General features: G+C 38.7%; 1 protein-coding gene across 2 annotated transcripts in view; it reads right to left on the minus strand.

The window, feature by feature from the left end:
• col11a1b (collagen, type XI, alpha 1b) overlaps window positions 1-12,711 on the minus strand; it is an 85,456-nt gene that overhangs the window by 30,172 nt on the left and 42,573 nt on the right. For both annotated transcript variants that reach the window (XM_008277161.1, XM_008277160.1), the window contains exons 27-40: window positions 12,002-12,055; window positions 11,863-11,907; window positions 10,844-10,897; window positions 10,633-10,740; window positions 9,564-9,617; window positions 6,902-6,955; window positions 5,760-5,804; window positions 5,457-5,510; window positions 4,223-4,267; window positions 3,803-3,856; window positions 3,613-3,666; window positions 2,626-2,679; window positions 2,072-2,179; window positions 759-848 (exon numbers count right to left, since the gene is read on the minus strand). In XM_008277161.1, coding sequence (XP_008275383.1) covers window positions 759-848; window positions 2,072-2,179; window positions 2,626-2,679; window positions 3,613-3,666; window positions 3,803-3,856; window positions 4,223-4,267; window positions 5,457-5,510; window positions 5,760-5,804; window positions 6,902-6,955; window positions 9,564-9,617; window positions 10,633-10,740; window positions 10,844-10,897; window positions 11,863-11,907; window positions 12,002-12,055 — 873 coding nt within the window. The remainder of the gene's footprint in view (window positions 1-758; window positions 849-2,071; window positions 2,180-2,625; window positions 2,680-3,612; window positions 3,667-3,802; window positions 3,857-4,222; window positions 4,268-5,456; window positions 5,511-5,759; window positions 5,805-6,901; window positions 6,956-9,563; window positions 9,618-10,632; window positions 10,741-10,843; window positions 10,898-11,862; window positions 11,908-12,001; window positions 12,056-12,711) is intronic.

Genomic DNA, 12,711 nt, shown 5'->3' on the forward strand with positions numbered 1-12,711 from the left:
TGCTCACAGTGTATGTGTGCTGCCATTATAAAAGGAAAACCATCCTTCTGCACACATGGGACAAACATAACGGTTGTAATAAGTCTAGGCTGTGCTGTCGTGTGCTCTCTTAATGGTCAGCCTTGAAATGAGCTTTAGCCACAGTCCCCCAGGCTGATCCTCAGTCAGCTTATAACAGCCAACCACTCTCACCTTGAACTTTTTCTCACTCACACCCACTCCTTTTGAGAATTAATTTGGGTTACACGGCAGGGTAGGGTGCATGCGATGTAGCCACTAAAGCTGTGGGTCTGAATCAGAATCAAAAGGCTCTGACTCATTCTTTGATTGAAGACAAAACAAAAATGCCTTAAAGGAAGACTCTTTTACTAGCGTACCTCTAAGAAAGACATGCTTCTAAAATGCAGACTACAGCTCATTACAGAGATGTTTTATGAGTTAAACACTTTGCTACAGCCACACTAACAACAACCTACAGCCGGCTTTAAAATCGCTGATATTAACAATGATAAAATATGCCAATATTGTGTTTGGCTTAGTCTTCCCTAGTAATTCTATGTAAGCCAGTTCTGCACTTTTTAGTCTGGTCCACAGCCAAGCCTGACATTTGGTTTAACAGCAGGTTGTTAGCCTGGTAATTGGGTTTTGGAGCTAAATTCAGTTGGGTGCATGCTCAGGATGCGGGATGACACACATCTATGTGGACATGTGAATATGTTCGCATGAGTGTGTAAATCTGTGGATAGTCAGTGTGTTACCATGGCCCCTGGAAGACCTCTAGCCCCTTGGAAGCCCCTCAGGCCAGCAGGTCCTGACTTGCCACCAGGACCCTGAGGACCTGGATCACCCTACAGAAGGAGACACAATAATTCACTTAACTGACATTACCACCAGGTCATCATTAAACACAGAATTGCTTTAGGTGAAAAACCAAAGCGGAGAGCTGAATCTGTGAGAATGGCAGAGAAAAGCAATTATAGTGATTGATCTGTTTGTAACAGCTCAAATTATACCTGACGACATTGGAATGGCAAGTGATTAAGAGGTAAAGGGAAAATAGAATAAAGCTTCCAATTTTTAACAAACAACTATTTAGAATAAAGGTAAATAACGAGTAGCAAACATCACACAAAGGAAACATGTGTGTTTTTGTTGTTGCACTGGTGAATTACAATTTTCCTAAACACCATGAGACCAATATGTCAGCTCACAGCTGCTATACCAGGAAATCTTGTTCGCTTCTACAAACAAGGTAATCTTTTCAACAATGAAAGGGCCAATTTGTTACAACAGAAATAGAAACATATAATCTTCAAGAGCTCTGAAAAGCATTTTAAAAACAACTACCTATTTTGATGTAGGTTGTTTAAAGGACAATAAAAAAAAAAATCACATTTCAATAAAAATGCACGCGTCTTTATTCTAACAATGTTATGTACAGTTGCCAGTCACAACTCAAAGTAGTTTTGAGCTGTACATATCTAGCTTGTTTTCATCCTATCAATAATATTAGAAAACAAATGTGCTAAATGACAATACTAAGGGTAGTTCAAATGCAGAGAAACACAACATAATAACAACAACCTCCAAGGGCAAACACTAAGAGGCAAAACACTTACTAGACCCCAGCTGACATATCGTTTGGCTGATATTTTCAGGTAATATGGCACCTCAAATATATTTTGTATTGGCATATATGTTGAGATGCACTGATAAGGATTTTTTATTTTTATTTTTTTGTAAAGTATATAATGCAGAAGAACATGCCTGAGGTATTTAGAAATGGTGTCAACACATGGTTTGTCAAGCAGAGTGCACATTGACCTGAATCTTTAAAACACACAGCACTGTCAGCAGTACATGCAGCAGAGTGTGTATCACAGCTGCAAAGACATCAACATTGTAAGTTAGTCTACTAACTAGTTTGTGAAATACATTGGTGGAAACTTTATAAATAATGTCCCCATCATGTGGTTTTCTAACGCACAGGAAAAAGGTAAGATGAGCCAACTTGCTGCAATAAATGTAAATACTATTATCTGACAGACGTCTAAAATGCATGCTCATTCACCTTTCCACCCTCTTTTCCAGCAGCTCCAGGTAGACCTTGCTCACCAGGTGGACCGGGGGAGCCTGGGTGTCCTCGTTCTCCACTTGGCCCTGTCTCTCCAGTTGGTCCCTATGAAGGACAACAGGGACACATTAAGGTCAGTGTACTTTAAATATATATATAAATGTACTGTCCACATTGACCTGTACCTTTATGTTGACTACTCTTGATGAACAGCAGCATTATGTACGTCATTATATTGTACATTAAAGCTGTATCTCAGATGTAATAGCGTTAAACAAATCATATCTTTTCACCCACTTAGGACTTAATAGGTTAAAATAATCTATGATATTTTCTAAAAATAAGAGCTTTCACTTGAGATATCTAGGATTATAAATATATATAAATTTGATGCATCTTGATTACAGTATACAGGTATACAGGTATTGTCTCATAGGATCAGTGGGGACATAGCTACATTTTAGTGCTCCATTACCAACAACAATAAACACACAATTTATACACTACTGATGAGGTGGAACCTAAACATAAAAATGCAGCTGCATGTGTACCTGTGGTCCAACCACTCCTCCGGGTCCTGGAGGTCCAGTCTTTCCTTGGAAGCCCTGCAGAGGAAAACAGATATTATGGACTGTACATGTCTTCTTGGCACTGTGCAGTATGTAAAAAGGTGGGGCATACAAACATCAGTGCCTAATGTATGCTGATGGCCTATTTGATACATTTTACTGTAACTATCTTGTAAAGTAGCAATAAATTTAAATAAATGCTTTTAGGAAGCGGTAAAAGGTAAGTAAGTACATTTATTGAGCATTTTCTTTTCATGCTATCTTGTACTTCTACTACACAGTATTTCTGATAGAAGAATTGTGCTGTACTGCGTTTATGATATTTTCATATTTTTTCTTAAGTGACTTTTTTTTTTTTACTGTATTACTTTGTTTTTATATGGCAGTACTGTTGCTTTTCCTGAAGGAAAGTATCAGCATATTTCCTTTACCAATAGTCTTAGAAATAAATAACAAACATTTCTTGTTTCGCTTTTGAAGCAACAAGTACATTCCAAAATCACTGCAGCTAACAAGATGACAGGATTTTTGTAGTTAACCAATAACAACTAATATGAGTTAACGTTAAAAGGCCTGCAGTTAAGATAAAAACAGAGGGGACAGTGTTTTTTTTTTCTTTTCTGTTTTAACATCAGTGCTGTAAAAGAAACGCTCCCAGACTGTCAGAAGAGCTCAGTCAGTTCCTCAGTTCAAAAAGATTTTACAACCCACCTGTACAGACATGCATTAGAATTACATTTTATTCGTTCTGTGATCCTCTATTATTGCCTTTTTTAAGGTTGCGCTGTCAAACAAGTACCTAAAAAATTGCTATGGCGCACAACTCGACTCAACTGAGGTTAGTAAAATTCACTTTTGCTTTACAATTGTTCAGTTAATCCATAACACCTATCTTAGTGGCTTAAAGACAGGGAGTCCAGGGTATAATGGCACGGCATAATGCATTCATGTGCAAAATTATCCACTCACCGTCTCTCCCCTCTGTCCAGGATGACCAGGCAACCCATCTTTCCCTGCTGGGCCCTGTGGGTGAAAAGGTGGACAGTTCACAAAAATCAAGACATCAGGTGTGTATTAATATTTGAAAAGCTCATGTGAAAAGTGTCAACATGGTTGTGGATGGTGCCAGCTCACAGACAGTTTGACAGCAGCTACTTACATTAGGGCCTTTGGGGCCGGGAAAACCGACAGGTCCCTGTGGTCCTTGAGGTCCCTTAAATGAAAGGAAAGCAAACGGAATGAGTAGAAGCAAAGAGTGGAAGAGAAACCCACATGGCACATGTAACTGAAATTTAATTGGATTTAGTTGGCAAATCCAGCTTTCTCACTATTTGAATGTCACTGTCATTGCATTTTTCCTGATGAATGTGTAGAATTTTAAGAAAAAGAAACATGTTATACATATTTTTATTGTTAATTTGAAATTAATTAGCCGATGAAATCAGCAGCTGCAGAACGTCTGATTTTGATGTGCCAAATAATTGCAATTCACAATCCACAATACACCTGAGATAGTTCTGCTGTCACTGGCTCTGTGCACAAAGCAAGAGGGACTGATAAAACAAAATCAAATACTAACTCGCTCTCCTGGCGGGCCGGGAGGTCCATCATTGCCTGAGGTGCCCTGAGGACAAAGAAAAGGCACAGAGACACATAGTGAACTTTGTCAAAACTGTCAGAGTATGGAATGTGAATAAAATTTATGCAAGCCTTGATACTAGATTTACTCGTGTATGCACATTCATTTACATGATCTAGCACACAAGATTTGTCCTTAATATTAATCATATACACAGTCGTGACTCGATAATCCAACACTAAATGTAAAACCTTCTTTTATGTCAGATAGCAAGGCTGTCAGATTGTCAAGATGATGATTGAGATACAAGAAGGGCTTGATGCCTGAAGGGTAATTTGTTGTTAATAGTCATTGTTTATAGTTGTTATAAATAACTAGCAGGGCTGGTCCGAATAGTTCTTTCTGGGCTCAATTAATGATGAATATCACAATATTCGGCGTGGTGTTGGGGTGGGGGTTCGCTGTGACGGGGTGGTAGTGGTCGAAACGTACAGGCACTACATAACTGCTGACGCTAGTTTTGTTTCCACCATCGGTGGCGGCGCTACTCCCCTGCCGCCGCTGCTACCATCCATGTTTACTTCCGTAAACACTGAGCACTCTCGCTGCATGTGACGTCACTGTGTCCTTTTCTGCGCATGTGGGACACTTTTGGGTCATATGAAGTTCACATGGGAGATCACATGCAAGTTGTATTTAATTGAACGTGATGTGAACAAACTCGCAAAAAAATCGGATTTCACCAAAAAGAAAAAAAAAACAAATTAAGCAGTAAGTCCTGCAGTCTGAACGTAGCCAATCTGTCAGATTGTTAAATCAGTTTATACGTTATCCTTATTTGTGACATAAAATGTCATGTTGAAGTCGGAATCCAAGGCTGTCGGTATGTTACGGCTATTTTTATTGGGTTCCGTTCATTTTTCCTAAAGAGCTGTCGGATAGCAAGGTTTTCGGATTGTTAAGGGTCGGATTATCGAGTCACGACTGTTTATATATAATGACACATATATGGTTTAACACAGACTGACTTGTGTGTCTGTTTTGTAGTATGTTGTACAATATGTGAGCGTGACTTGCCATTTACAGTTTTTCACTCTGCATGTAAATGTTACATTTAAACTACTGACTTTGTTCAAGTTCTGTTCACTTTTGTGTAAATTCTGTATATAATCATAGAAATATAGTCACATGATTCTCAACAGCCATTATCATTTCAAATGGCCTTAGCTCTCACCTTTGCACCAGGCTTTCCTGTTGGTCCTCTAGCACCACGCCCACCACGTGGACCCTATATTTATTGAACATAAAACAATACAGTAATCATAAGGTAAAGAAAATAGCATGCTCAGTAATCTGTGAGACTTTAGAGAGCAGGAAATTACTCTCTAAAATTCTAAACCCAATGCATATATTTTTCAAAAGACAAAAAGCATTAAACGCATGCACAACCATACAAAGGATGACATTTTCATTTAAACACAATGAATCATTTATGTCGATGGCTCAGGCTGAGTTGGCAGACAGATAAATTGCCTACCGTTGGGCCACGTTGCCCTCTAGGACCAGATTTGCCAGCAGTTCCCTGGGAAACAAAAAACAAAAGCTTTGATTTAGAACAAAATCATACTATGTATCAGCCAGTGTAAGTATTTTGTACAATCTCTTTACAGACGTTTAAGCAAAGCTATTCTCTTAATACCAAATACATTTGAACATGTGAGCATCTTTGGACACAAATAAATAATCAAATTGCTGCGGTAAGTGGTTACTCACAGGCGCTTGACAGCTTGAACTACCTGTCAGTTCTACCATGCTGGGGCCAGGCATGTCTGCTTCTCAATGTCTCTCTGAGAGCGCAGACTTGCTTGTCTTGTCAGTAATAACCCCCATCATTCTTCAAGCCTCCCTCTCTTTCCTTTAATCTGTAGCCCTTTACAACCGGACGACTCTACAGTTTCGTTCACACAGCTCAATACAGTTGTCAGTCCTCCCTCAAAGGCTAAATCTTCATGGTGACCTTATGGTGACCTTTTGGGGAAGGTTCTTCCCATATGACAAAGTATGGCACATAAAGAAATGGTGTTCAGGGTTTGGTGCTAAAAAAAACTTGACTGGCCTGGACATAGCCCTGACCTCAACCCCATCCAACACAATTGGGATATAATGAAATGACTTGTTGTCACTGATGCATATATGACAAAAAAAAAAAAAAGCAGATCTCTAAAACATGGTTACAACATTCTGTAAAAAGCCCTCATAGAAGAGTTGAGGCTTTTCCAGCAGCAGATTAATGCCAATGGTTTTGGTGGGAGATGTTCAACAAAGACATTTGGCCATAATGCAGTGTAGTTCATCTATAAACCCGAGTTTCAAAACAGTAATATCCCCATTTTACAACCATTGGCATTTTTGGGATTCATGAACAAACTTCATTGCTCATTCATTCATGTGATAAAGCTCATTGCACACTTTGCATTATTTCGTAGGTACAAAGTAGATTCTTGATTTAATAAGAATCCAAAGTAGTAATCCAAACTGCCACTGCCACAAGATCCGCTGACTATGCTGTGTTTCAATATTTACTCTACATATACTTTCCTCCCTTTAATCAGTTAGACAGCCCTCTGTGACTAAGTATGCATATCATTCACAGAGGAGAAAATAATGAATTTTGTTCACCCTTGCTCCCTTCTCGCCATTAGCTCCAGGAAATCCAGGGAAGCCGTTGGAGCCCTGCAAGGCAAGTAGAGAAAAGTGTGAGAGAGCAGGAATGACAGAAAGGAGAAATCCATGGAAGATATGAAAAAGGACTACTGCTGTCTCTGTCCAGTAACAATGTCACTGAGGCTAAGGAGGAAGTGGCAGAATTCCTTTTGCACTTCACTGACCAAGGCTAATAAAAAGAGGAACTTTGCGTAAACTGTGAAATCCTCACACACAAAAGACCGAAATGCTGGCTAGCAAAGTGTTATCATCGTGCTACAGTTTATATTTTGCGAGTCCCCATAGAAAAATAAAGCACCTTTTTTTACGGCTTCAAAGGAGCCCAAAGGGAAAGTCTCCTCGTCACTTAGAGACTTTCTGACACATAGACAGACATGAGTGTTGTTAGGTTGTTAGCACAGGGAGAAAGCAAAATAGGAAGATAAAAAAGGCAGAGGGAGCAAATAAAGACAAAGGAAGGGGAAACAGCGGATCCCCTTTGATACCCATCAGCAATTTAGTTATTGGGCTTTTGCCGTCTGTGCTTTCTGATAGTGGTGATGGTGTCAGTCAAACAAATACTAGGAGGGCAATCACTGTTGGATGAATAACAGGAGTACCAAGCAGCTTACCAATACAGCTTCCCTTCATGCAGAATTAGGATGCACAAATATATATTCCACCAATTTAAATTAAACATTTCATTGTCTCAGCTTCGCACCAAGGTCATGTGCTCATCTCGGTGTTTTGAGGTCCAAACAATCTCTGATGCAATGCACATCTTTAGTGCTCATTACGGCTCACATGCATATGTATACACGGCATAATACTGTGCAGTATAGGCAAGGGCACCACAACAAGGTGGCGTGGACAGAATTGCAAGAAGTAAACAACCCAACATTGTGGAGACAGCAGGAAAGGCAGATCTATGCCGCTTAATTTGTTTTTCACAGAGGTGCAGTTATGGTAAACTGAAAGGAGAGCTGGTACTGGACAAGCCTGACTTGCGCCACAGAGATAAGACAGTCCACTGAAGCTATTGCAAATGGCTCCAGAATTAACGGTGTGGGAAAGCTGTTAACAGAGAGTGATGAGGTGCAGCAGCCAAAAACACAGCCAGTGGAGGGATTCATGCACAGGCTGATTGAGGGGCATAAAGAGTGCTAACGGGCCAACACTTTGACCCTGAACCTGCTTGGGAGGACATTGTGACGTTTTAAACCACTGACAATACTTTGCTGTAGAAACTGTTTTGTCTGTTTTGAATTCTATCTCACATTGAACAAAAATGATCTCTTCAATCCTATGAGCCCTTTCAGGAAACAACAAAAGTCAAAAAAGGTATTTTTAAAATGAGTTGGTTTATAAAAGCATCCAAGTTACCATAGACAGTTTCATACTTTACTTTAAGTTAGAGTGGGTGTAACAAGTTTTGAATTCTAGATATCTCTTGGCTTTTTTTTTTTCTTTTAGAAGAAAACTCTTCAAATGCACACTACAGAGAGGAAACAGAGGCACTATTTATGCATGCCAAAGTCAGGATGCCCTTTTTGTCTCTCCAAACAGAGTATTTTTTTGAAGCATATAGAGTCTAAAAAGAGGATCCTGGACTCTATTGGGAACCTCTGTGGGCAGCCTTTGCCTATAATTATTTATGGATACAAACAAAAAGTACTCTTTGTGTTTTTGCTATGATTGTTATTACTTATCACAAAGATTCAAATTGTAAAAATGTTTTTAAAAAAATTTTAAAAAACTCTATTAAAAGTAAAATGTGTGTTAATTGAAATAAAACAAAGAACTTACAACAAATTACTGGATTTAATAGAATTAAAAATGAAGCCCATTCTTAGTGTATTTCTTTTTCATCTGCTCCACTTCGTCTATTTATCACAGTCTCTAATTAGCTTTGTGGCCATGCTGACATTTGCAGACAGAGCAGGAGACTTGCCTATCTGGATGTTGTGAGTGTAGGTGTTTCTGACCCATCATATCAGTGCCAAGGTGTCAGTGCTGACAGCAACAGAGAGAAACCAGCTACAGCAGCACATCTTGATCGTGGTCAGCGCCACGGTGCAAGGAATGCCAGAATGTGAGATAATGCCTGGAGTTTAAGGAGGGAGGACAGCTGATGACTGTAGCAGGGGACCATGCCAGTTAAGAGTCATGGAGAGTGTACAGTTGGTGTCTGCTTGGGTTTGTGTTTGTTCGCGTAATGGTTAGTCAGCAGATCAGCAGATTTTAGAAACTCATGTGGGAGCAGGTTTACATATTGGTAGATGTCGATAAGCAAGACCTAGATGAAGGGCTAGAAAGAATCAATACAGATAAGGATATACATTCACACATGTAAACACAGGCAATAAACATGTAGATTATGCATGAAGACAGACAGGAGAACACCCACACATGCAAGTATGGAATTCAATCATTACAGTTTGACACTGGAAAACAGTGTAGTGAGTAAACAGAGATATCCCTTCAAGCAGTCATGTTGCTGTGTTGTCAGCAGTCTCTAGGCTGAACTGACCCTGATCAAGACTCCCAACACCTACAGCTGGCCCTGATCATTAATCGCCCAATGGACTGGGGGCTTGTCATTGATGAGGATACTGGGTTTTTTACTCTCATCACCCACCTTAGAGCCTTGTCTTCCAGGATATCCAGGTAATCCAGGGACCCCAAGTTTTCCCTAAAAAGTAGCAAAAAACAAACAAAAAAGAAAACAAAGTTGTTAAATTCTCATTGTGCCACCAGAGACACTGTTGGAGACTGCAGTAAAGCTCACTGAAGCATTGCAAAAAGCTATAAACATATAACCATAAAGTTTTTTTCTCTGGTATGGGGAACATTTTAAGACCATGTTTATGAACATGACATCAGCTGTATATCTGCTTTTCTGCTTTTAGCCTAAATGTGAGTTGCCTTTGGTCCATTTTGGTGATTTCAGACAGTGCATGGTCAATTAGAATTACATAAGATGTGATGTAATTCTTCCCTGTGCTTTTAAAAATAAGTCAAGTCATTATATTTGCATGCACTGATTTGAGTAAGAATCCAACACTTTTGACATTGGTGCTGGAAAAATCTATTTTTAGTACAATGGGATATTAGCCCATCTGTGTGTCTAATGAAACCTTTAGTAAAACAAATGAAGTAACCTGTTTCTAAGGTTTATAGCTGTAGGTTTGTTCATCAGAATTTCTCCTGCCCAGGATTAGTACTTTGTTTTCTATGATGTCATTTAGCTGCAAAACAGGGTGTAGAATTCAATCAACGATTCATCAATCACAACTGTAATGCAGAAAAAACAAACTATAATCTATCTTCAAAAACATCACTTTTATTATTCTTGATTCTAATGAAGCCAGATCAGACCTCCATGGAAAAATGTAACAACACAGGTCAATTAAACTGGAAACAGTCTGTTGTAGACTTGAAGTTAGGTGGCAAAAACCTCAACTTCAAGAGGGTCAGCACAGCTACAAAAGTATAGTAAACTACTGTAGCCTTTCCAGTTAACTAAAAACTGCCCTTAGAATACTACTATAGTAAAAAACAAATTAGATACAGTAATTACATACACATGTTTTAATTTTTAATCAATTAAGAAATTAAGTACTTACATTTCAGACCAGAAGAGGCGCATTTCTTGACATGAAAATTCAATATGTATATTTCAGTCCTTGCAGAAACTGATAATTTACCTTCTCTCCAGCTGATCCCATGGGACCAGCTTCTCCGCCGGGTCCTGACTTGCCTTTGGGACCTTCAGGGCCATCCTCCCCTCTGGATCCTTGTAAGCCACCCTCACCCTAAATGTAGAGAAAACAAATTTAGCAAATGTAGTTTTTAAAACCTAACTATCACTCTCTGTAACTGCAAGCATCCATTTTCTCTTTAGAGATGATGATGTACCTTGTCACCCTTAAGGCCCATGTCACCTTTAAAGCCAGGAAATCCATCTTCTCCCTGGAGACAAAAAATTAAAAAAAAAATATTATTGTTTACAACTGAGAGTTGAAATGAGACACAATTGATAAACTCTAGTCAAATATTCCACATCTAAATTGTCTAAACAGCAAAACAGAGTACTTGAGTGATAATTAAAGTGAAAAACCCTTGTGAAGGTTTACCATGGCAGTCTTTGTTTATTACTGAAAGAAAGTTGCACACTTAAGACTATTAGGGTTTCTTTAGCTCTTCTAAAGACTAATTCTGACATCTAGTGGCCACTTCAATGAAGCATTCACATCAGATTTGAAGGTATGCTTCTCTGTATTTTTGGTGTCTGTGTTATTCTGCTGACACCTGGTGGTTCAAATCAAGAATGCAGTTTACTTTTTTGCCAGTTTCACAGAAGCCGTCTTCTTTACATATTGTGAAAGGGTGCCTATGTCCTGACATATTGTAACACATGAAACCTCTAAACTAGATACTAAACTACATAACACTGTAAGATATTATTAGCTCATACCTTATGTGTAACTTGGACATGGTAAAATACTGGCTTAACTGGATTTTACAGAGACAGGAATATCAAAATAAAGAAGCTTTTAACAAAATGCAAAGCGTTTTGAGGTTTATCTCTGAACGGCTTAAAATTCATAACAGTAGAGTTAGAAAATCTACACAAAACTAGCATCAGGCTAAGTTCAGCCAATGCAATCCAAGAAAACAATGGCTACAGATCAATCTTCAATGAAACTGCCTGACAAAACAGGCTCATTCTGGCTTAATGTTCCACAGTCCATTACAGCTCAGTGGCATGAGGACTTAACTGCCAGCCTGATGGGCCTTTAGGAGTTTTTCCACTTGCTGGTTTGAAAGGAAGCCTCATTTGAGAGGGGAATTACAACTCTGATGGGTTCATTTTCAGAGAAGTGACATCTGTCAGCTGTGTTGGAAGAAAAAGAAGAGGCTGGAGGGGTGTTTACCTTTTCTCCTTTGTCACCTTTAAGGCCTCTAATTCCCTCAGCACCCTGATAAGAGCGGAAAATATAGTCAGAACAAAATTGAGGGACAGTGGAAATTTATGTTGGTGGAGTGGCACTGTACGGCTAAGATAGCACTTACTTTCACACCACGAGGCCCAGGGTAACCAATGGATCCCATAGGACCAGGATGACCCTAAAAATCAAAAAACGAAAAAAGGGACATAAAAATTTTGGGATTGGTAGAGCCATTGACAAAAACATAACAAATAAATATTAAAAGTGAATGGATAATGGCTCCTAATGCTAAATAGCTGGAAAGAAGAACTGGACAAATATGACACAGTAAAAAGCTATTACTGTAATGTCAAAATAAGCAACAACTTTGGGAACATTTATTTATTTATAATATCTAAAAATGTGAAAACGCAAAACAACAAAACAAACAAAAGACACATGGACATTAAACTAAAATTCTAACTTTTACAGATACATAGCTCGACCATGCTGTCTCTGACAAGTTAAACTGCTGAGTAAATAAAATGTTGTAAGTCCAATAACTATACTCATGTAGTGCATCTGTTGTAGGGAAACAGTATTTATTGGTCTTAAATACATGAGGTAATAATTAAAAATCTCTTTACGAAATCCATAAAAGTTATATAAATACACAATATAGTTTCTATTAGATCCTTAGATCTACAGATCCTTGTATTTTACCACATGAGACACAATGACTATTCACCATGTTGTGTACGTCAATGTTGTGTATTTCCATTCTGAGACTATTTACCTGGCTGTATCTAACTTGTGTGGATATATTAAACCTCACCCTTCTGGCATATTATGTTG

The sequence above is a fragment of the Stegastes partitus genome, unplaced genomic scaffold, assembly GCF_000690725.1.
Source record: "Stegastes partitus isolate 25-593 unplaced genomic scaffold, Stegastes_partitus-1.0.2 Scaffold90, whole genome shotgun sequence".
Taxonomy (NCBI): domain Eukaryota; kingdom Metazoa; phylum Chordata; class Actinopteri; family Pomacentridae; genus Stegastes; species Stegastes partitus.